This window comes from Pristiophorus japonicus, chromosome 4 (genome assembly GCF_044704955.1).
Source record: "Pristiophorus japonicus isolate sPriJap1 chromosome 4, sPriJap1.hap1, whole genome shotgun sequence".
Classification (NCBI taxonomy): Eukaryota; Metazoa; Chordata; class Chondrichthyes; family Pristiophoridae; genus Pristiophorus; species Pristiophorus japonicus.
The window spans coordinates 267,970,886-267,996,104 of NC_091980.1; the positions used below are offsets into that span (position 1 = coordinate 267,970,886).

General features: G+C 45.3%; 1 protein-coding gene across 6 annotated transcripts in view; it reads right to left on the minus strand.

Moving 5' to 3' along the window:
* LOC139263402 (echinoderm microtubule-associated protein-like 5) overlaps positions 1 to 25,219 on the minus strand; it is a 302,041-nt gene that overhangs the window by 129,781 nt on the left and 147,041 nt on the right. For all 6 annotated transcript variants that reach the window (XM_070879445.1, XM_070879443.1, XM_070879442.1 and 3 more), the window contains exons 15-19: positions 19,486 to 19,591; positions 10,320 to 10,413; positions 9,503 to 9,603; positions 8,427 to 8,629; positions 2,285 to 2,396 (exon numbers count right to left, since the gene is read on the minus strand). In XM_070879445.1, coding sequence (XP_070735546.1) covers positions 2,285 to 2,396; positions 8,427 to 8,629; positions 9,503 to 9,603; positions 10,320 to 10,413; positions 19,486 to 19,591 — 616 coding nt within the window. The remainder of the gene's footprint in view (positions 1 to 2,284; positions 2,397 to 8,426; positions 8,630 to 9,502; positions 9,604 to 10,319; positions 10,414 to 19,485; positions 19,592 to 25,219) is intronic.

Consider the following 25,219-nt stretch of genomic DNA (forward strand, 5'->3'; position numbering starts at 1 on the left):
CACATGCAGAAAAGGGCTTGTAGGAATTGCGCTGGTGGCGGGGGGGTTCAGAGTGGGTGGTATTGGTCCTAACTCTCGCTTCTGCGCATGCGTCAGAAGACGCATGCACAGAAGGGAGACTTAGTACAAATAGTTACTGCATTTTTTTTAATGGGCAGTATTAGCTAAGAAAGTGTTATGCAAGGGGAAGGGTGATCAGGGCTGGGAGGGAAAAGGCAACTGGTAGGAAAATAATTAAATAGCCAATATGGCTGAAGAATGCGGGAGGTAAGAGTCAGGGAACAAATGGCAAGGCAAGAAAGAAAAAGAGCAGCTAGGCCCGGAGAGTCATCTAAGCAGCAGGACCAGGGCACAGAGGCAGGGACAAGTTAGTGTGTAAATGGTGGGGCAAGGAAGAGGAGCCGGGCAGGAGTGGAGGATGCACAACAACGCCAGGGGCAAGGCTTGGGCAGCGGGGTCAGGATTTTTTTTTAAAGTTTTGGTAGTAGAGCCATGATGGTCCCAGGTATATGCAAAGCTAGGAAACATAGAAAATAGGTGTAGGAGTAGGCCATTCGGCCCTTCGAGTCTGCACCACCATTCAATATGATCATGGCTGATCATGCAACTTCAGTACCCCACTCATGCTTTCTCTCCATACCCCTTGATCCCTTTAGCCGTAAGGGCCACATCTAACTCCCTTTTGAATATATCCAACGAACTGGCCTCAACAACTTTCTGTGGTAGAGAATTCCACAGGTTCACAATTCTCTGGGTGAAAAAGTTTCTCCTCATCTCGGTCCTAGATGGCTTACTCCTTATCCTCAGACTGTGACCCATGGTTCTGGACTTCCCCAACATCGGGAACATTCTTCCTGCATCTAACTTGTCCAATCCCGTCAGAATTTTATATGTTTCTATGAGATCCCCTCTCATTCTTCTAAATTCCAGTGAATATAAGCCTAGTCGACCCAATCTTTTTTCATATGTCAGTCCTGCCATCCCGGGAATCTTCGCTGCACTCCCTCAATAGCAAGAATGTCCTTCCTCAGATTAGGAGACTAAAACTGCACACAGCTCTCACCAAGATCCTGTACAACTGGAGCAAGACCTCCCTGCTGCTATACTCAAAAACCATGGCGAAGGTGGCAAGAGCAGCCGAAAAGGTTAATGAGGAACTTGGACGAGTTAAGTCAAAGAAAGAGGTGCTAGTAACTAAGGAGGTCAAAAAGTAGGAGATAGGATTGGAGAGCACCCACCATGCCATCTGTGGTAGGAGGCTCGCAACTACATCATGACAGGCAGGTCTTGTTTCTGTTACAATTTTTGCCAACGATCTGATTGGTCCATGGTGTCACAAGTTAGCATGGACCAAAATCAACAACTTCAAAAGGTTCACAATAATACTTCAATCATATAATACAAATGATTTTTTGAATGATGCAGATTTGTAGATACGTGATTGAATAGGTTGATAGGTGATTAATTAAGTAGCAACATTGGTATGTATAGCACTGGAAAAGCTGGTTTCAGTTCAACTGGCCAGCCCAGAGCTCAAAAAAAAATATGCAATTCATTAATTATGTCTGTGAATTGATTTTCACAACAAATGCCCTGTCCAACTTCCTCTTAACAGATCAGATAAGCCTACTTCACCATCCTATGATGGTGATCTCCCTATTCACTTTCCCTCTTCTCAGGGTCAGGGTAAACAGTTTCTTAGGGTTCAACTTCTCAATAACCTTAACCATCTTGAACACCTCAATATAATCTTCTCCCAGCCTTCTCTGCTTCTGTATTTGTTCCTTGTAACTCAACTGCCTGCTGTTAAGTATCAGGCTGGTAGCCATTTACTGCACTTTTTCCAGTGGTATGATGTTCCTCCTGTAATGTGGCAACCAGAAATGCACACAGTACTGGAGATGGGCTCAAACCAACGCAGTGTATAGGTTATGTATCACATCTGTAATCCATGTTCTACTCCATGCGTTATACAATTCCAGATCCTGTTGTAGATGGTTTCAGTGCTCTATCTACCCCAAATCCTTTAGCTTATAATATTTATTATTTTCCCCTACTCTCATCACTTTACATTTGTTGACACTGAATGTTATTTGTCATTTCTCAGCTCACCTTTTCCAATCTATCTACATCCCTTTGTACTTGATTAGCCTGCTCTTGATATTTTGCAACTTCTCCCCCAACTGTTGTCATTGACAAATACAGTTTTATCTCAACAGAGAGATAAATACTGATTTTGTAATTAGAATCAAGAATACATAACACATTTTTGATAAATTAGTACCTTTAGAGCCTGAGGCAAGTGCAGAACGTTTGATCCCATACGTTTTCAGATACCTCTCAAAAGTATCATCCCAGAGTACAACGACGCCATCTTTTCCACCAGTCACAAATCCCTGGAGAAAGAAGGTAATAGCATAAAGAAATGAATAATAATAAATCATTTTTATGACATGTTTAATCCAAAATAATTCAATAGATCTGATGCCTGCGACAATATGAAGAAGACATCATGCTAGAACTTTATAAATCTCTGGTTAAGCTTCAGCTGGAAGACAATTCTGGGCACTGCACTTCAAGAAAGATGTAAAGACCATAGAAAGGGTACAGGGGAGGTTTACCAGGATGTTACCAGGGATGAGGGACTTCAGTTATGAGGAGAGGTTGGAAAAGACTGTTCTCCTTGGAACAGACAAAGTTAAGAGGTGATCTAATAGAGGTTTTCAAGATGATGAGAGGTTTTAGAGTAAATAGGAAAAAACGTATTCCCTCTGGCAAGTGGGTCAATAACTAGAGGTCATGGATTTAAAATCATTGGCAAAAGATCTAGAGGGGAGATGAAGAGATTTTTTTTCATTTAGAGAGTTGTCAGGATCTGGAATGCTTGACCCCAAAAAATGATGGAAGCCGATTCCATAAATAATTTTAAAAGGGAATTGGATAGTGTAATGTCTGTAAGTTTGAAATGTTTGTAGCTCCACCCTGTGGATGTGGACGTATTGTGTCCATCCAATCGGATTGTCCCCTATGGGGGAATTGCGTGGTTTTGCCAAAAAAAGGCAGGGAAATGTTTATACTCGACCTACACAGTACCCACCCAGGCATAGTCATGATGAAGGCTATCGCCAGGTCACATGTTTGGTGGCCTGGCATTGACTCGGAATTGGAGTCATGCGTACACCAATGTAACACTTGCTCACAGTTGAGCAATGCACCAAGGGAGGCCCCATTGAGTCTATGGTCATGGCCCTCCAAACCGTGGTCCAGGGTCCATGTAGATTTCGCTAGCCCTTTTCTTGGAAAGATGTTCCAAGTAGCAATGGACACTTACTCTAAATGGATTGAATGAGTAATAATATCATGTACGTTCACTACCACCATTGAAAGCCTCCAGGCCACGTTCGCCACCCATGGTTTGCCCGACGTCCTTGTTAGTGACAATGGACCATGTTTCACCAACTCGGAATTCAACGAATTCATGACCCACAACGGCATCAAACATGACAGGTCTGCCCCGTTTAAGCCCACATCCAACGGTCAAGCTCTCCAGCAGAGCTTGAAACGTGTGACGGACGGTTACCTGCAGACCCGGTTATCTCGGGTTCTGCTCCACTCGCTCACCGGGGTTCCCCTGGCAGAATTATTAATGAAGAGAGCACTCAAAATAAGGCTCTCCTTAGTCCACCCGGATCTCAATGATCATGTAGAAACCCAGCGTCACCGACATAACATGTACTACAAACGTGCGGCTGTATCGCGTGACATTGAGGTTAATGACCCTGTATTTGTTCTTAATTACGGTCATGGTGCCAAATGGGTTGCTGGCACTGTTTTAGTCAAGGAGGGGAATATAGTGTTTATTGTCAAACTTCTGAATGGACAAACGTGCAGAAAGCATTTGGTTCAGACTAAACTTCGATTCACTGACAACCAAGAACAGTTTGAAGAGGACATTACCATCACTGATCCACCAACACACACCCAACCAGCAAACGACCTCACTGTCAATCACGAGGATGAACCCACCATGCCCAACAGTCCGATCAGACCAGCCGCGCTGCAGTGCAGCAATGATCCGACCAACTCACCCATGCCAGGACTTCAACTCAGGCAATCAATCCGGGAACGTAGAGCCCCGGATTGCCTCAACTTGTAAATAAATTGTATCTAAGACTTTGGAGGGGGACGGGGAGTGATGTTATGTATGTTAACTTTATAATAGTGTAAGACTTGCCACCAGGGGGCGCACCTGTTGGAGACCCAAGGGTCAGCTGCACACCTCGTGCAAGCAAGTATAAAAGGTTGTCTGCCATGCTGCTTCTTCACTCTTGAGTTTTATTAAAGAGACTAAGGTCACATCAGTTTGAGTTTACAGCATACAGTCTTGTGGAGTTATTCTGAACATAACAATTACAATGTCGCTCGGCTTCTGAAGCAGGGTTCCTGAAGGGGATCATGAGCCAGGCCGTATGCTTTGTCTCCGATCAGCATCCTGCCCTTGCCGCTGAAACATTCGGGACACACTGCTCTCACGCAAGATGAAAGCATCATGTGTGCTCCCTGGATAGCGGGCATTGACTGTGATTATGCGCTGAGTGTGGTCGCAGACCAGCTGAACATTTAGGGAGTGGTATCCCTTTCTGTTTCGGAGGACCTCTGCATTCTGTGTTGGTGTTCGCAGGGCGACGTGTGTACAATAAATCACACCCTGAACTTTGCAAATTGTCCAAAACCTATAGCCCTCTCATTCTGGCTGTCCCTGCTCATTGGGAACTTTATGAAGTCCAGTGCCCTTGTCACCTGGCAAATGCAGCAATGTGTGGCGTGCTGCGAGATGCAGCATATGTCCCCTGCTGCTGCCTGGAACGAGCCGGAGGCATAGAATAGCAGCGCCACAGTCACCTTCACCTCGATGGGAGCGCAGACCTGTTGGTGCTGGTAGGCTGTAGGTCTGCCTGTATGAGGTGGCATATCTCTGTCAGCATTTCTTTTCTGAAGCGCAGCCTTCGAACGCACTGCGCACCAGAAATGTGGCGGTATGAATGATGTTCCCTGCAAACCCATTAGGGTTAAGGTCTGCGCCCTCTTCGATTCCGTTGCAAACCATGGACAAAAAGCCTTCCAGCTTGAAGCCGCCTGCCAATAGTAACCAGCATGATTTGCCACCGAACTAGCATTGCCCCCATTAAAATCTCTTACTGGCCTTGAAAACAAAGGCTTAACTCACATAAAAGTACCACTCTAAAGTGTCCACGAACGCAGCTTTCTGCGCACAACCGTGGCAGTAACGGACAACTGCGATATAAGATTCTCCAGCCTTCCTTTAAATATGGTGCCAATTGCACCTCCTGCACCCTGGGACCGCCTGTTTTTTTGGTCAGGTCCTGGGATGGATGCCAAATCAGGCATTATGCGCAAAAGTTCCACCCAGGGCTCTAGCGTAGCCTTGCACAACGATTGACATCATCCTGACGTGCAAAACGGAGAGCGGGGCGGTAAGTTTTTGCTGCAGCCGCAAAACCACTGGCGAAACTTCTGCCTGGGCGCAAAATCCTGGATGCCCAGAAACACCTTTTTGCGCTCCGCCGCGGTGCGAAACGAGGCGCAAATTAGCGGAAAATCCAGTCCATAGTGTTTTCCACTTTTCTAATTAGCTAATAAAAATAACTCTATGCTATGAAGAGTAAGGCACTCATTAAATATTCATGTATTAAAACATGTGAGAGATTAAAAAAGATATGATCTTAAAAGGAAAGAAAGAAAAATAAACTAGCTTTCATTTATATAGCACCTCTCACGACCTCAGGACATTCCAGATGATCTGCTTTTTAGTGATGTTTGTTATGGGCTGAATGTTGGCCAGAGCACTGGGAGAACTCCCCTGCTCTTCTTCAAAAAGTGTCATCGGATTTGTTACATCCCCTGTGAGAGCAGATGAGCCCTCATTTTAATGTCTCATCGGAAAGGTGGGGCTTGAACCAAAACCTTCTGACTCAATGGCAAGAGTGCTACCACTGAGCCACGGGTAAGACCCAATAAACTTGTGACCCTACCTCGAGGTATAAAGGAGGAAAATAGGATAACATTAATTTACACTTGTATAGCACCTTAAATGTAGAAAAAAGCCCCAAGGCGCTTCATAGAAGCGTAATAAGACAAATATTGATTCCAGCCAAGGAAGGTTATATAAGGAAGGGGAAAATAAAAGCTTTGTCAAGACATGGATTTAAAGGCGGATCTTGAAGGAGGAGAGAAAGGTGAATGGAGTGAATTCGAGAGTTTGGGCCGAGACACCAATATTGGGGTGAAGGGATTTCAGGATGCACAAGAGGTCAGAGTACCTGGGGGTACTTGTGCATGAAACACAAAAGGATAGTATGCAGGTACAGCAAGTGATCAGGAAGGCCAATGGTATCTTGGCCTTTATTGCAAAGGGAATGGAGTATAAAAGCAGGGATGTCTTGCTACAATTGTACAGGGTATTGGTGAGGCCACAACTGGAATACTGCGTGCAGTTTTGGTTTCCATATTTACGAAAGGATATACTTGCTTTGGAGGCAGTTCAGAGAAGGTTCACTAGGTTGATTCCGGGGATGAGGGGGTTGACTTATGAGGAAAGGTTGAGTAGGTTGGGCCTCTACTCATTGGAATTCAGAAGAATGAGAGGTGATCTTATCGACAAGTATAAGATTATGAGGGGGCTTGACAAGGTGGATGCAGAGAGGATGTTTTCGCCGATAGGGGAGACTAGAACTAGGGGGCATGATCTTAGAATAAGGGGCCGCCCATTAAAAACAGAGATGAGGAGAAATTTATTCTCTGAGGGTTGTAAACCTGTGGAATTCGCTGCCTCAGAGAGCTGTGGAAGATGGGACATTGAATAAATTTAAGACAGAAATATCCAGTTTCTTAAACGATAAGGGGATAAGGGGGTTATGGGGAGGGGGCGGAGAGGTGGAGCTGAGTCCATGATCAGATCAGCCATGATCTTATTGAGAGGCCGTGTGGCCTGCTCCTGTTCCTATTCTTATGGTCTTATGGTCTTATGTTCTTATGTTGTAGGAATGCAGACAGTTAGAGAGATAGGATGGGGCAATGCCATAAAAGGATTTGAACCCGAGGGTAAGTATTTTAAATTTGAAGCATTGGGGATCTGGGAGCTAATGTGAGTACAGAGGTGATGGATGAATGGGACATTACAGGACAGGATATGAGCAACAGAGTTTTGGATGGGTGGAAGTTTATGGAGGGTGGAAGATAGGAGAGTGACCAGGAGAGCATTGGAATAGCTAAGTCTGGAGGCAACAATAGTATTGATGAGGGTTTTGGCTGCAGGTGGGCTGAGGCAGGAGGAAAAACGGGTGATGTTATGGAAGTAAAATTAGGCAGTTTTTCTGATGGAGAGGATTTAGGTTCGAAAACTTGACTCACAGTCATATAGGATGTCAAAGTTGCAGACAGTGTGATTCAAGTTGAAACAGTGGCCGTGGAGGATAATGGAATCAGTAGTAAGGGTGCGGTGGATAGCTTCACTCTTCCCAATGTTTAACTGGGAAAAATTACAGCTCAACCAAGACTGGATGCCGGTCAAGCAGTCTGACAACACAGGCAGTGGAGGAGTCGAGAGAGGTGATAGAAGATAGAACTGCATGGCATTAGCATACATGTAGAACCTGACTCCATGTCTTCGGATGGTGTCACCAATGAGCAATATGTAGATGAGAAACTGGAAGGGGTCAAGGATAGATATTTGTGGCACTCCAGAGGCAAAGGTGCTGGGACAGGAAGAGAAACCATTGCAGGAGATGCTCTGGCTCTGACTGGATAATGGAGGAGAGGATGGTGTGGTCAATCGTGTCAATACTGCAGAGAGGTTAAGAAGGCACAGCTAACACTCTTGTGGGAGAGTGTTTCTTTTTTCAAAAACTTACATCCTTTGCAAACAGAGTTCAGACAGTCTAACCACAGAGCCACTACGGGTAGCAAAGAGAGAAAACATAATAACCCCTTCAAGTTTCTGTTGGATTTGAAAAAGTCATGTACAGCTAACTGTGCCACCCAATCCCCAAATAGTGAAAAAAATCCAATTACTTTACATAATTACAGGTGACACAAAGAAGTCACTATTTTAAAAATGGACCCAGTAATGTTACTGTTACAACTTTGTATTCTGTATTCTCGTGGTTGCATTTACCACTGAATAATTATTAGAGAGGAAAAAATACATTTTAAACATTGCTTCGTTGGAGGAGACAGAAGGATTGAAGATAGTAAATGACATTGTAGGCTGTAATTAATATGGGAGTTTTAAACTGAAAATGAAATTGGCCTGGTGTCTTCCAGTTTTAAATCCAATTGTGAATAATAAATTGGCCCTGTTTCTAACAACTAGAGTCTTGTAACTTATGGCTTTCCTTATTTCTTACTTTTTCTAGAGCATGCATGCTGAAAATTGGTCCATCATGTGCTTTGACTCTCTTAATAATGAACATATCTTTCCATATACAGACATCGCCAGCTGATGTACCGGAGAAAACCATCTCATCTGTCCAACCATATACCACACACATTATGGTTTCCGTCTTCCGCAGACTTCCAAAACAGCCTTTTCTTCCAGTCAGTCCTCCACCTTGTAGAGTAAATTAGTAAATACAATAAGATAATTTTTAAGAACTTGCATTATAACTTCACCTAATGGACAATGAGAAAACTGTTTGCAAGGCCATATGAGAACTATTTACAGTCTTAGTTACAGGCTTGAAAGTCTGCTGGGGCTCAGCACCTTGCAATTTCTGAGGAATGGAGACAGATCCTACAAGCCAAGGGCTAGACCCCTTAAAGAGAACCTTTGCCTGGACAAGCTAATTACATCAAAACTTGGAAGTGTGTCAACGATGAGGGCCATACACACCAGGCAAGTTTGTATCTGGGTCCATAGGCCTTTCATAGAACCTTTTCATAGAACCTTAGATAACAGTAATTCATCATTTCATGTGTTACAGAAATACAGAAGAGGTGTGCCTCCCTTTAAACATATAAAACTTTTACCCCCATGTAATCTGTTCCCAACACACGTTTATATAAACAAATTCTCTAATTGCACAGTGAAAGGCAAGTTCATTTTCATGTGTCTAGCATTTACTTATTAAATGTATTTTGATAATTTTCTCTAAAATGGCATTCTGGAAAACGTGTTTATGGAAAACTGCTTTTTAATTATTTAGCCAAATTACAAAAAAGCTGAATAACACTAAAAAAAGGTTTTTACGTGAATATACATTGCGGTTAGTAAAGCCATGAATAAGCATAAGTTTACTGAGAGTAAGAAGTTTCTATTTGAATTTATAAATCATACATAGTGTTGTGAGTCCAGAAAAAAATATTTTTCCTCAAAAATTTGAGAATCAGAAAACCTGCAGCAAAGAGGAAATCTAATAAAATACAAGCTATCATTTGAAAAAGACTATTACAGATGTAAAAATAGTAGTATTTTCTGTCCTACCTGCTCGCTGCCAGAACTTGATGTGTTTTATTCCAGCTGTCACTAACTTGTCTGGTATATAGGGATTCAACTTGACAACGAAAATCTTCTCTGCACTTCCTCTAAAGAAACAGTTTTGACTTTTACTTCATTGTTTCCTTTCATAACTAAATGACTTAGAAAATGATCAATATTATCAAATGAAAATATTGAGTATAAAATTATTCATTTATCATTGTAATAAAAAGGTAATGTATACAAGTTAAGCATTCGGCCTTATCAGTCAGTATGTGAAAATATATAAATGATAAACTACAGTACTGCCTAAAAACTGAACAAGATATCATTGGAGCTACTTCACACTTTCATTTGTCCATTTATGAAATTTATTGACAGGTGTGCAGTGAATGCTGATTCATATGAAAAAAAATTAATAAAAGCCAAAAAGGACAGATTCAAGAGATTCAAGTGCCTTGCATTTTCATTTAAAATTAAAAAAGAGATCCAATAAATTACAAAAATATATTTAAATGGGGAACCAATATCTATTTAGAAACTAATAAAAAGTTTTAAAAATATTTGAATTGAAGAAAGAATGGCTAAATAAAGCTAATCTTAGATAGTAACAGAACAAAAACATGTAATTTGATAACATTTCATGTCATTTGCTAAAATTTCACAAGTATGACAACAGATAAACTGGAGACATGAGAAGGTACAAACATGATTGATTTTAGTTATGCCCAGGTACATTCCAGGGAAATAATTCACCCGATAGGCTCATACTAACAGTTGCCTGAAGGAGATCCTGTAGTAAAGCACAGTACTAAACGCCTACCTTACTGAAGAAAGTTTTTCTCCTTTCTTCCAATCCCAGAGAACTATGGTGTGATTTTCATCCAGCCCTACGGATGCCAAACGTTTTCCATCCGCTGAAATAAATAAAACATTGCACGATTTATTTTTTTCAAAGCGATCATTTTTTGTACTCGGAACCCATGGGCCCAAGTTTCCACATGATTTGCGCCTGATTTTTAGGAGCAACTGGTGGAGAACGGACTATCTTAGAAATCACAATTCTCCACATTTTTTTTTTCTGCAGTTCTAGTCAGTTAGAACAGTTTCACTTTGGAACAGAATTTTTTCTTCAAAAGGGGGCGTGTCCGGCCACTGACGCCTGATTTGAAAGTTTCCACAGTGAAAACGTACTCCAAACTAACTTAGAATGGAGCAAGTGAAGATTTTTGTAGAACTGAAAAAACCTTGTCTACACATTAAAAAATCAGGCGCAGGTTACAAATTAGGCGTCCAGAACGAGGTGGGGGGGGGGGGGGGGGGAAGGGGGGGGGAAGGGAAGTCATTAAATTCTATAATAAATCCTTATTTATACTTATACAAATATTATACAAATAAATCCAAACTGAATAAACATTTATAAGCAAAGAAAAGATTAAATAAACCATCTTCCGACCTGTGTGAAAGTGCTTCACCCAGGGAGAATGCTGCAGGAAGCCTCACAAGTTGAGGCAGCGTTCGTTCCCGCGGGGGATGGGAGGGGGGGGGGGAGGAGGAAGCCGTTCGTTCCCGCGGGGGATGGGAGGGGGGGGGGGAGGAGGAAGCCGTTCGTTCCCGCGGGGGATGGGAGGGGGGGGGGAGGAGGAAGCCGTTCGTTCCCGCGGGGGATGGGGGGGGGGGGGGGAGGAGGAAGCCGTTCGTTCCCGCGGGGGGGGGGGGAGGAGGAAGCCGTTCGTTCCCGCGGGGGGGGGGGGAGGAGGAAGCCGTTCGTTCCCGCGGGGGATGGGGGGGGGGGGGAGGAGGAAGCCGTTCGTTCCCGCGGGGGGGGGGGGGAGGAGGAAGCCGTTCGTCCCGCGGGGGGGGGGGGAGGAGGAAGCCGTTCGTTCCCGCGGGGGATGGGGGGGGGGGGAGGAGGAAGCCGTTCGTTCCCGCGGGGGGGGAGGGAGGAGGAAGCCGTTCGTTCCCGCGGGGGATGGGGGGGGGGAGGAGGAAGCCGTTCGTTCCCGCGGGGGGGGAGGGAGGAGGAAGCCGTTCGTTCCCGCGGGGGATGGGGGGGGGGAGGAGGAAGCGTTCGTTCCCGCGGGGGGGGGAGGGAGGAGGAAGCCGTTCGTTCCCGCGGGGGATGGGGGGGGGGGGGAGGAGGAAGCGTTCGTTCCCGCGGGGGGGGGAGGAGGGAGAGGAGGGAAATGGCTGCCTCAACTTTGAGGCTTCCTGCAGCCTTCTCAGTGCTGATGTGCTGATGGCAATGTGCTTTTATTAAAAAATGTTCAAAAATTAAACAGCTACAAAGAACTACAAAAATGGCTGCGTGCCAATGTTTCCTTCACACTGCGCGTGCGCGAACGCTCCAACGCGCACGCGCAGGTTGCCGGCAGGAAAAAAAACTAATTTAAATGGTACCCGCCCCCTCCCACTTACAAAATCGGCGCGAGTGGTAGGCTCCGCCCCTCTGGGCGCCGCGCCAAGCAGACATGGCGCGAAAAACGGGCGCCCAGCTCGGAGGGGCGCCCGTTTTTTATCGTGTGGAAACTTGGGCCCCATATACTGGACAACGCATTTACATTGTTTAAACCCACAGGGATCAAAATTCGGTAACATCCCGTTTGGGGGCGCTAATTGAGGTGAGGCGTGACTTCCTGCGCAAGTCGGGTGATCCACTTCCTCTCGGGGGCGGGACCGGGGCGCTAAGCGCTATGCGGATCGCCTCGTGCCACTGACGGAAGAACAGGGCCCTCCCCTTCCGTTAAAGGGGAGGGCATGCTGCGGGCTCGACAATGGGGGGAGGGGCCACAACTTCACCACTGGGGAGCGAGGTGCCATGGCAGCAGCTCGGCACAGAAGCAGAGTGCCAGGCTGCAACATCGCAGCACGGACCCCACAAATCTGTCAATGCAAGGCCGCTAAGTCGGCCATTGACAAAAAACTGCTGCCATGCACCTCCCCTTTTATTTTCGCCCCGTGAACAGAGTGCGGCCCAGTTCATGAACCACGAGGCTGGTGAGGACATCGCCTGTGGCGGTCTCACGGGCACTACCAAAGTTCTGCTCCGGGGCGAAAACGGGTCGCTGCGCAGGACGATGAGGTCATCATTGCCAGTGCACCAGCCCGGGGTGCTACCGGCGGGAACGGGGCGTTGCCGGTTTGTGCCTCCACTAACTCTTGTGGGAATTTCGCGGGAGCAGGTAGCTGCCTCACGCAATAAATTGTTTGCGCCCCGCAAGAGGTGCAAACAATGCAAATTTCTCCTTCCTAGAACTTAAAGAGACTAGTTCATAACATCTTAGAAAGCTCAAAGATTCACCCACTTGTGAATCTCTTAGCTCTCCTAACATGCAGAGAGAGGTTACTAGTATCGAACAAGAGTTTTGGAAGCTGTTGGCAAAATATCAATTATATATAAGGAATAATAATAGGCAACACTGAATATTTAAGGAACCTGTGGATTGTCATATCTCTGGTGTGACAACCATGGATTTTACATTAATAATGGCAGTCATCATCCTTTCAAATAATGGGAGATGGGGGCACACAGGCACGTGACTCAGGATATTCCCATACCTCACAGCGAGTGCTATAAATCCAGATTGTTTTATCATGGATCCACATTGTCAGAAGAGTTTGAATTCCCCCAGGGAGACAATTATACAACTGTTTCAAAGGCCAGCAGAGGATGCATTGATCCCCTGCATGACTATAATTGCTCTCCATGTTGGCGTGAGGGTTACAATTTAACTTTTTACCATTGGATTATTTCAATTACCTGGTAGCGATACCAGAGGATACCCAACTGCATTAAATATGTGACAAGTGATCAGTTCTATAGAGGTTACACCCAATTATTTACACAGAAATCAATTACATGGAGACAGCATCAATTCTACATTATTGTGGGCTTCCTCAAGATTCACAGTATTAACTGCACATACATGGAGATAATGGTGCCCAGTTAATCGGATGGTTTACAAAGGTTTCATTTCGAAGTCCAGGTAAAAGGAAGACTTCCATTTATATGGCACCTCATCACATTTCTCCGTACACTTCATATGATAAAAATTACTTTCAAGTGCAGCGACTATTGTTACGTAGGAAAACACAGCTCCCATTGTGTGCAGACTGGCCTCACAAATCATGCGAGATAAATGACCAGCTAGTCTATTTTGTTGATGTTGATTGAGGGAGGAATATTGGCTAGGATAGCAGGAGAATTTTCTACCATTTAACATCCACCAGAACAGGCAGACAGGATTTCAGTTTCATGTCTCATCTAAAGATAGATCGTCCAATAATTCAGCTCTCCCTCAGGGTCAGTCTGCAGCAAATTATATAGAAATTACTGCATAGAAATAGGAAATGGGCCATTTTGCCAATACAGTTCTTACTGGAGTTTATCCATCATCATCATAGGTAGCCCCTCGGAATCGAGGAAGACTTTCTTCCACTCTTAAAATGAGTCCATAGGTGGCTCAACAATCCAGTCCGAGAGCCACAGTCCCTGTCTCAGGTGGAACAGATAGTCGTTGAAGGTAAGGGAGGGTGGGACAGATTTGCCGCACGCTCTTTCCGCTGCCTGCGCTTGATTTCTGCATGCTTTGGGAGTCTCGTGTCTGGCATGCAGACAATGTGGCCTGCCCAGCGGAGCTGATCAAGTGTGGTCAGTGCTTTAATGCTGGGGATGTTGGCCTGGTCGAGGACGCTAATGTTAGTGCGTCTATCCTCCCAGGGGATTTGTAGGATCTTGCAGAGACATTGTTGGTGGTATTTCTCCAGCGACTTGAGGTGTCTACTGTACATGGTCCATGTCTCTGAGCCATACAGGAGGGCGGGTATTACTACAGCCCTGTAGACCATGAGCATGGTGGCAGATTTGAGGGCCTGGTCTTCGAACACTCTTTTCCTCAGTCGGTCAATGTCTTCTTGTTGATAAGAGGCTCCCGAGGTATGGGAAATGGTCCAGGTTGTCCAGGGCCGAGCCGTGGATCTTGATGACTGGGGGTGCAGTGCTGTGCGGCAAGTACAGGCTGGTGGAGGACCTTGTCTTACAGATGTTTGGCGTAAGGCCCATGCTTTCGTATGCCTCAGTAAATACGTCGTCTATGTCCTGGAGTTCAGCCTCTGTATGTGCACAGATTCAGGCGTCGTCCGCGTACTGTAGCTCGACGACAGAGGTTGGGCTGGTCTTGGACCTGGCCTGGAGACAGCGAAGGTTGAACAGGTTCCCACTGGTTCTGTCGTTTAGTTCCACTCCAGCGGGGAGCTTTTTGACTGTGAGGTGGAGCATGGCTGCGAGGAAGATTGAGAAGAGGGTTGGGGCGATGACGCAGCCCTGTTTGACCCCGGTCCAGACGTGGATTGGGTCTGTAATGAATCCGTTGGGAAGGATCACGGCCTGCATGTCGTCGTGGAGCAGGCGGAGGATGTTGACGAACTTTTGAGGGCATCCGAAATGGAGGAGGACGCTTCATAGACCCTCATGGTTGACAGGTCGAAGAAGGCCATGTATAAGGACCGGCAGTGTTCTCTGCATTTTACCTGCAACTGTTGTACTGCAAAAATCATGTCCGTTGTGCCCCGTAAGGGACGAAATCCACACTGTGACTCTGGGAGGAGCTCCTCGGCCACGGGGAGCAGACAGTTCAGGAGGACTCTAGCGAAAACTTTCCCAGTGGCTGATAGCGGGGAGATTCCTCTGTAGTTGCCGCAGTCGGACTTGTCCCCTTTTTTAAAGATGGTCACGATCACTGCATCTCTGAGATCTCCCGGCATGCTCTCCTCCCTCCAGATGAGAGAGAGCGATGAGGTCCACCCCATGAGCAGTAGACCTAATCCCATGCCCCCGCCCTTTTCCCACATCCCTTTATTCCCCTTTCCTTCAACCACCTATTCTTAAATGTTGACATGGTCTCTGCTTCAATCAAGGACTCCCTAGTTCATTCCACAGTCTAATAACCCGCTATGTAAATTAGGTTCTCTCTAACTCTCTGGGCTAGAGTTTCCTCCCATTTATCACCCAGAAATACAAGTTTCGTCAAAAAAAACACATTTACTGCCCAGATATCGCCCGGCGGTAAATTCCACAGTCATTACCAACGGGCGGTATTCGATACTATCCGCCCATATATTACCGTCCAAATACCGCACAAAATGGAAGTTTCATCATTAAGAGCTGTTTACCATCGGACCTTAATTTCGTCCTGAAAAAGCAGGTCTTACTGGATCTTAAGTGGGCAGTATGGACACAGATCTGACATGTTTGTTTGATATTACAAAGATCTTTATAGTTCTCCACAGCTTGATGTATTTTTAAATGGATTAGTATATTCTAGTGTTAGGCAATACTATAAATGGTCTAATAAAGCCTTATTTACTCCTTTAGTCTCTCACTCACTAGTCTCACTCACATTAGTCTATCTCACCTCCCAGTCTGTCTCACCCCCTACAGTGATCTCTCTCACTTCACCCCCTCCCCCCCACAGCGATCTCTCTCCCCCCCCACACACAATCTCTCTTCTCCCCCCCACCACCCACAGCGATCTCTCCCCCCCCCCCCACCCACACAATCTCTCTTCTCCCCCCCCACCCACAGCGATCTCTCTCCCCCCCCACCCCACACAATCTCTCTTCTCCCTCCCACCACCCACAGCGATCTCTCTTCTCCCCCACACCCCCCCACCCCTACAGCGATCTCTCTTTTCACCGCCCTCCCCACAGCGATCTCTCTTCTCCACACCTCCCCCACCCAACAGCGATCTCACTCTCCTCCCCCTCCGGCCCCCTCCCCCCCCACACAGTGATCTCAGGCCGGCAGTTTCTGGCCTCTCGTCGGTGCATCTCGTCAGAGCTTGACAGCTGCGCGTGCGTGCGCACAACTTGGAAGCCGAAGATTCCCGAGTCAGCCTCCTCTGCCGCACACCTCCTGCTCCACTTCGCTCCCGCACCACTTCGCCGCCAACATGGACCACCCGAAAATCGCAGGAGCGCACAGCAGCGGCATTCCGGCAGTTGAAAAAAACGCAACCGCCAGACCACTAAGGATCGGGCGGGAGCGATTTAAAAGGAAAATCCAGCCCTCTGTTCTAAATCTCTTACATTTAAATCTTATATTTTTGTCCCCTCATTGCACACTCCTCATTAGAAAAGAACTGTTTCTTGTCATTTACTCTTGCATCACTTAATATTTTCAAATATCCCTATCAAATGATCCCATAATCTGTGTGTAGATTATGTGCTGAACTCTTGGAACCCACAAAACTGGGATGAGAATGCTATCAACAGGGCAAAGCCATGACATGGTCTGTGAAACATAAAGAATCTTACATGTCAATGCACTATTTCAGAAATCAACATGACACCTTCATCTTCAACAGTTGTCTCTGCCAGCAGTAAGTGAACATGAGTGAGATTGACTACAAGCTGGTTATTGTGTTTTGGAGCTAATGATTCCTTTGGATAACTGATTCAGCAAACTTACAGCATTTTTAAGCAGCAATTTAAATGCCTTAATTATTTGAGGAACCTACATCTAAATCCTTAGTGAAGGCTGGGGAACTGGGAGACAGAGATAGAGGATAAGAAGGTACAGGAGCTTGAAACTGAAATAGCAGCAGAGTGGAAGAAACAGGAGTTACAAAATTAGTAATGAGTGTTCAGGAGGAAGAGGGAGTTCACAGATACTGTAAATGGAAAATAAATTCAGCAGTAGGTGATATTATATTCTCTAGACTTGCAATCTAAGGCCTGTCTCGAGGTCAGGGAAAATACCTACTCCGTAATATCACCCATCTCCGCCCTGCCTCAGCCCATCTGTTACTGAAATACGCAACCATGCCTTTGTTTCCTCCAGATTCTGCTATTCCAATGCTCTCCAGGCCAGCCTTCCAATTTCCACCCTCCATAAACTTCAGCTCATCCAAATCTCTGTTGCCCGTATCCTAACTCGCAACAAGTCCTGTTCACCCATCACCCCTATGCTCGCTGATCTACAGTGGCTCCCGGAGTTGAAAATTCGCAGCCTTGTGTTCTAATCACTTGCCACACCCTATCTCTAATGTCCACCAGCCATACAACCTTCGAGAACTCTGCGCTCCTCCAATTCTGATCTCTTGTGCAACCTCGATTTCCATTGGCCCACCATTTGCGGCCGTGCTTTCAGCTGTCGTATCCAAGTTCTGGAATTCCCTCCCCAATTCTCTCCATCTCTCTCTCCTCCTTTGAGACACTCCTTAAAATTTACCTCTATGACAAAGCTTTTGGTCTGAATATCTCTATATGGCTCGGTGACAAATTCTGTCCAATAATACTCCTGTGAAGTACCTTGGGATGTTTTACTATGTTAAAGGCTTCAGGTGTGGTGCCAGAGGACTGGGGTAAAGTTAATGTGGTACCTTTTTTTAAGAAGGGAGAAAGGGATAGGCCGAGTAATTACAGGCCTGTCAGCCTAACCTCAGTGGTGGAAAAATTATTGGAAAAAATTCACCACACCACATGATGTAGTATATATAGATTTCAGCAAGGCTTTTGATAAGGTCCCACATGGTAGACTGGTCACGAAAGTAAAAGCCCATAGGATCCAGGGCAAAGTGGCAATTTGGATCCAAAATTGGCTCAAAGGCAGGAAGCACAGGGTAATGGCTGATGGGTGTTTTTGTGGCTGGAAGGCTGTTTCCAGTGGGATTCCGCAGGCTCAGTACTAGGTCACTTGCTTTTTGTGGTGCACATCAACTTGAAAATAGGGGGGTATGATTAAGAAGTTTGCAGATGATACTAAAATCGGCTGTGTGGTTGATCATGAAGAAGAAAGTTATAGACTGCAGGAAGATATCAATCAATTGGTCAGGTGGGCACAACAGTGGCAAATAGAATTTAATTTGGATAAGTGTGACGTAATGCATTTGGAGAGGGCTAACAAGGAAAGGGAATGGTAGGACACTGGGAAGTGTGGAGCAACAAAGGGACCTTGAGTGCATGTCCACAGATCCCTGAAGGTAGCAGGCCAGGTAGATAAGATGGTTAAGGCGGCATACGGAATGCTTGCATTTATTAGCCGAGGCATAGAATACAAGAGCAGGGTGGTTATGTTTGAACTGTATAAAACACTAGTTAGGCCACAGCTAGAGTAGTGCGTGCAGTTCTGGTCATCGCATTACAGGAAGGATGTGATTGCATTGGAGAGGATACAGAGGAAATTTACGAGGATGTTGCCGGGAGCGGAGAATCTTAAGCTATGAGGACAGATTGGATAGGCTGAGTTTGTTTTCCTTAGAACAGAGGAGACTGAGGGGAGACCTCATTGAGGTGTATAAAATTATGAGGGGCCTAGATATAGAAAGAGCCTATTTCCCTTAGCAGAGGGGTCAACAACCAGGGGGCATAAATTTAAAGTAATTGGTAGAAGGTTTAAAGGGGATTTGAGGGGAGATTTCTTCACCCAAAGGGTTGTGGGGTCTGGAACTCACTGCCTGAAAGGGTGGGAGAGGCAGAAACCCTCACCATATTTAAAATGTACTTGGATGTGCAGTGGAAGTGCTGTAACCTGCAGAGCTACGGACCTGGAGCTGCAAAGTGGGATTAGGCTGGATAGCCTCTTGTTGGCCGGCACGGACCTCGATGGGCCGAAATGGCCTCCTTCCGTGCTGTAAATCTCTATGATTCTATGAATGCAAGTTGTTGCTGTCTAAACTACAATCTACCTTAAACAGAGAAGATAAGAGTTTAGATAACGAGGTGAGTATTCCCAGTTAAATATTCAAGTTTTTAAAAAGTAGTAGAATAGTCAGCAAGAAAATATTTTGCATCATATATAGTTATTAAGTGTGCAGAGGCCTCAAAAAATTCACCAACAGGCATCATATATTGTATAGAAGTACAAAAGAGGATCACATTTGGTGACAGCATTGACTATGAAGGAGACGCCATAGGTTATTGAATACATATACACATATAAATAAGGGGAGCACTGGTACAGGTTTGTAATAAACAGTGTTAGCCTTTACCTGAAAAATCTACTGCGCAAACTCCAAACTGGTGATGTCCTTTTAAAATTGATAGTGGCTTCAATACCTCCGCATCCCAGATATGAATTGCAGAATCACGGCTCACCTAAATAGATAAAGAAAAACAATTTACAATTATTATTTCCAGACTAGCTGAGGTTTTTTATGATGTGAAATTCTTACTGATATTCATGAAAATAATACTGTTCAATTAACATACTTTGCATACAACAGGTTAGTCACTTATTCAGAGAAAATAGCGTAATGAAACTTTTTGGATGGAACTAAACTGGTATTCTGGAGTACAAGGATAGCTGTGGGAATCTTCAGGATTTAAAAAAAAATTCTCTCCTGAAAGTGCAACTCATGCGGCGGTATGGTTCAGCTGTCTCACTCAAGAACCATTCTTTATGTATAATCCTAGATAGTTAATGTCAGCAGCTTATTCAAACATGGAGTGCATCACAGCCCAATTCTGATCTCTCCTACCTTGTTCGCACACACACACTTCAGCAGAGGTCACTGATCAGCAAACTGGAGTAGAAACTCTCTTTTACCCGCACTTATCCCAGATCAAGGCTAAATGCAGTGCTCAGATCAGCTAATTAAATACAGGTTGGTAATTGAATCTTAAATTTTCTGATATGTATGATTTAATACTACAACAGATATCTTAGCCACGAGGGCATTATTACATTTATTTTTAATCACTGGATCGAAGTTAGAATGTGATCCCAGAGGAACGCAGAGTTGAAAGGGTAGGGTCATTAAAATATTTGTAATTAATATAAAAAAAGAGTTTAAGATGTAAAGCAAACTATAGGATTTTGTTTTATAATTGTGTATACATTATTATTGTTTACAAACGTTTGCCATCATTATTACTTTCTATTAGACAATAGAAGATGTACAATAACTGGAATATATCTGAAATTGAAGAATAATCACCATGACAGCCAATTATACAGCCCAAATCATATACAGCTTATACCAGAGCACTAACCCCATAACAAATATGCCCATTTGAGGTGTATTGCGTGAAATGTGTTCAGCAATCATATCAAAGTTCTAATACTCAATACAGTGTATATATAATGCTGTAATGCATTTACTTTAGAAACAGACCCATGAATGGTATAATTTGGATGATATAATTAAGTTGAAGAAACTGTAGCACATTGTCCTGATCTGGTGTTGCAGCAGCAACATGGAAGTGGCAATCCAAGGAAATCAGAGCGTACCACTCAGGAAGCTCACAGAATCAGCCATGTAGGATCACTACAATTTACATTTGATACTCACTATGCAACAAATTCACTTACTTCTGACAAAAGCAGTTTTCAGCATGCCATAAGGCATTAGATGTCCAAATCTACCCACAGATAAACAGTAAGAATTGCTATTTGTTTGCTTGTATATGTAGCTCTATGGAATTAAGTATGAGACACAGCAATGTCTGTTGTGTTGCAGGATATTTAAGTGGGGAGCAAACTGTGTGGCAAATTAATAAACTACTTGTGTTTGTGATCATCATCATCATAGGCAGTCCCTCGAAATTGAGGAAGACTTGCTTCCACTCTGAAAGTGACTTCTTAGGTGGCTGAACAGTCCAATTCGGAAATTACAGTCTCTGTCAAAGGTGGAACAGACAGTAGTTGAAGGAAAGGGTCGGTGGGGAGTCTGGTTTGCCGCACGCTCCTTCCGCTGCCTGCGCTTGTTTTCTGCATGCTCTCGGCGACGAGACTCGAGGTGCTCAGCGCCCTCCCGGATGCTCTTCCTCCACTTAGGGTAGTCTTTGGCCAGGTACTCCCAGGTGTCGGTGGGGATGTTGCATTTTATCAAGGAGGCTTTGAGGGTGTCCTCAAGTCGCTAGAGAAATACCACCAACGATGCCTCCCCAAGATCCTACAAATCCCCTGGGAGGACAGACACACCAGCATTAGCGTCCTCGACCAGGCCAACATCCCCAGCACACTTGATCAGCTCCACTGGGCAGGCCACATCGTTCACATGTCAGATACGAGACTCCCAAAGCAATACTCTGAACTCCTTCAAGGCAAATGAGCCAAAGGTGGGCAGAGGAAACATTACAGGGACACCCTGAAAGCTTCCCTGATAAAGTGCAACATCCCCACTGACACCTGGGAGTCCCTGGTCAAAGACCGCCCTAAGTGGAGGAAGTGCCGCCGAAACGGAGGAGGACGCGTTATAGCCCCTCGCGGTTGACAGTGTCGAAGACCTTTGTAAGGTCAAAGAAGGCCATGTACAAGGGTCGGTGTTGTTCCCTGCATTTCTCTTGCAGTTGTCGCGCCGTAAAGATCATGTCCGTTGTGCCCCGTAACGGACAGAATCCGCATGTGACTCCGGCAGGAGCTCCTCAGCCACAGGGAGAAGATGATTGAGGAGGATTCTAGCGATGACCTTCCCAGTGGCTGATAACAGGGAGATTCCTCTGTAGTTGCTTCAGTCGGACGTCCCCTTTTTTAAAGATACTGCATCTCTGAGATCTCCCGGCATGGTCTCCTCAAGATGAGAGAGGAGGTCATGCATTCGTGCCAATAGTGCCTCTCCTCCATACTTTAGTACGTCAGCGGGGATTCCATCGCTTCTGTTGCCTTGTTGTTCTTGAGCTGACGGATGGCCTTTCCTACCTCGTGCAAGACTGGGGTTTTGCTGAGATGGTGGCGGGTAGCATGGAGTCGAGGACACTCGAGTCAAAAGCAGAGAGTTGGTTAAGGAGATCTTCGAAGTGCTCCTTCCTGCGGGTCCTGACTGCCTCGCTGTCCTTGATGAGTGTCTCCCCGTTCTTGGCTAGCAGTAGAGTGGGGCCTTGGGTGCTTGGGCCGTAGGTGGACTTGACTGCGGTGAAGAATCTTTGCACATCATGGCTGTCGGCCAGCTGCTGATTCTCCTGTGCTTTCTCCACCCATCATCTATTCTTTAGGTCGCGGGTTTTTTGTTGAACCTCGGTCTTAAGCCATCTGTAAAGCTGCTTTGCTGCTCCCGAGTTGGACTGCTGTTTTAGATTCAGAAATGCCCTGCACTTGCGATTTATTAGCTCTTGGATCTCCTGGCCATTCTCATCAAATCAGACCCGGTGTTTCCTGGTTGAGTGACCGAGTGTCTCTTCACAGGCATTGATTATTGTGGCCTGGAGGGCAGACCAAGCACTGTGGGCATTCTGCGTCTCGGTGTTATCAAGGATCCCCTGGTTAGCAGTGAGGTGCTGGCTGTATAGGGCTCTCTTAGCTGGGTCTTTGAGTGCCCCAGTGTTGATTTTTTTTTTGCGGCACTGCTTCTGCTGCCGTAGCCGCTTTGGAGCTATGTTTGATGATGATGATGGAACGAATTAGGCGGTGGTCCATCCAGCAGTCATCAGCTCCTGTCATGGCACAGGTGATGCGCACATCTTTGCAATCCCTGGTTCAAACGATGACATAGTCGAGCAAGTGCCAGTGTTTGGAGCGAGGGTGTTGCCACGATGCCTTGTACTTGTCCCTCTGGCGGAACAAGGTGTTAGTGATGACAAGGTCGTGTTTTAGGCATTTTGTCAGGAGCAGGGTACCGCTGGAATTGGTTTTCCCTGCCCCCTCTCTGCCGATCACACCTCCCCAGGGGTCTGTGTCCTTGCCAACTCTGACTTTGAAGTCGCCGAGGAGAATCAGTTTGTTGTCTGTAGGGACGTGGGACAGCGATTGTTCGAGGCTGGAGTAAAATTCCTCTTTAGCCTCATCTGTTGCGTTGAGTGTTGGGGCGTACGTGCTGATGACTGTGGCGCACTGGTTCTGGGCTAGGGTGAATCGGAGCGTCATGAGATGTTCGCTAATCCCGCAGGGGGAGTATGTGAGGTGGCTGACCAGCTCATTCTTGATGGCGAAACCGACTCCGTGGAGGCGGCGTTCTTCCTCTTGTTTGCCCTTCCAGAAGCAGGTGTAACCTCCACCTTGTTCTTTGAGCTGGCCTTCCCCTGCCCGCCGGGTCTTACTTAGGGCGGCGATGTCGACATCGAAGTCTCTAAGTTCCCGGGCAACGATGGCGGTGCGGCGTTCCGGTCTGTCGCTGTTGGAGTTGTCCGTAAGGAACCTAACGTTCCAGGTCCTGAACTTCATTTTGAGGGGTGGAAGATGCCTGTGCGTGAGTTCTTTTAACGTGGGGTGGCTGTTTGTGAATCCTACTTCTGATTCCATCTATAATATAGTTATTTTGCTTAAGTATGCCACTACTGTGTAAATTTTAAGTTAACATGAACACTATTTAATGTTGCAAGACATATCACACCTAGCAACAGGAAAATACTCATCAACCAAAACATGCAACAAGAAATAATCATGTGGCTAACCAGCCCCACCCCTTTTTTTAATCCCAAAGCAAACTTCAAAATATTAAATGTTATATATAAAATTGGGTAGTGCAGCATATTAGAGCCACAGAATGCTGGGACACTGCGTCAATTTGTTACTTTGTGGAGTTGAAAATCTCGGTCTCACCACTACAGGCTCACTGTAGGTGGGAGGAAAACTTGTTTGAAGAGTCTCAATAAGGCAGCTCTCATATGCTGACTTGCTATCATAAGCTCTACCAATGAAAATCTTCGTTCAGTTCTTCAAGACAGTTTCTTCATAAGAACATAAGAAATAGGAACAGGAGTAGGCCATACGGCCCCTCGCGCCTTCTCCGCCATTCAATATGATCATAGCTGATCTGATCATGGACTCAGCTCCACTTCCCTACCCGCTCCCCATAACCCCTTATCGTTCATGTATTCCCAAATCAAACCAACAGCTACTACCTCTTATAGGCTACACTTAATCCATCTTGATATTGATACTCTTGGCCTCTGACCTCAAATGGAATTATTATATCTCTGTTGTTAAAGCTGCATCCAAGAATGCCTGTTCTTTCTTTTGTGCCACTTATTTTCCTGTTGATAACTCTAATGTCTTGAAAATCCAAACCTATCTAACACTTGAATTGTGTTTTTGTGTTTCCATGTTTGGGTTGGATCTTTTTGCTCCTGGACAGAATACAAGAAAAAGCCCCCCCCCCCCCATTTTTTAGCCTCATATCTCTTGCGAACTAAAAGCCCGACAAAAACCTTCTCGGCAACTGTGATACTCACAAGGAATTTGTACTGAGGACAGAGTAGCATCTTTCCAACATACTTCAGGCAATATTTCTTCACTCTATCTCTACAATAGCCATCAAATGGTTTAAGTCTCTCGCATTAAATATCATTACCAATCCAAATGTGTGGCCAGGAGTGGAAGCGTAAGAAATTTCCCTGACACCGATCAGACACTCGTGTCATTGGCATCCTCTAATGTTTATTGTAGCTGAATATAATTTTCTTTATATGACATGGTCATCAAAGGAATTGAAGCTGACAATCTTTGCAAAACATGTCACAATTCTCCCAAATGCTAGTGGACATAACTGATCTGATAATTAGCAGTAAGAATCTACATAATGGTACTTTTGGTGAGACACTGAATGTAGGACTGTAAGAAATATGTTATCATTGGCTCTACAATGGAAAACTTATAGCCACTTGGGCCGGTTTCTCAGATTGTACTATATTCTGTCCTTCTGCACAGATACCTCAATTTTAAGTGGCTTTTAAATCATATATTACAGTATAATTTATATGATTCACTCCCTATGGACACACATACAATCAAATAGTCTTCAACATTGCAATATAAATCTCATATGCAACTAAATCAGATTAAGGAAA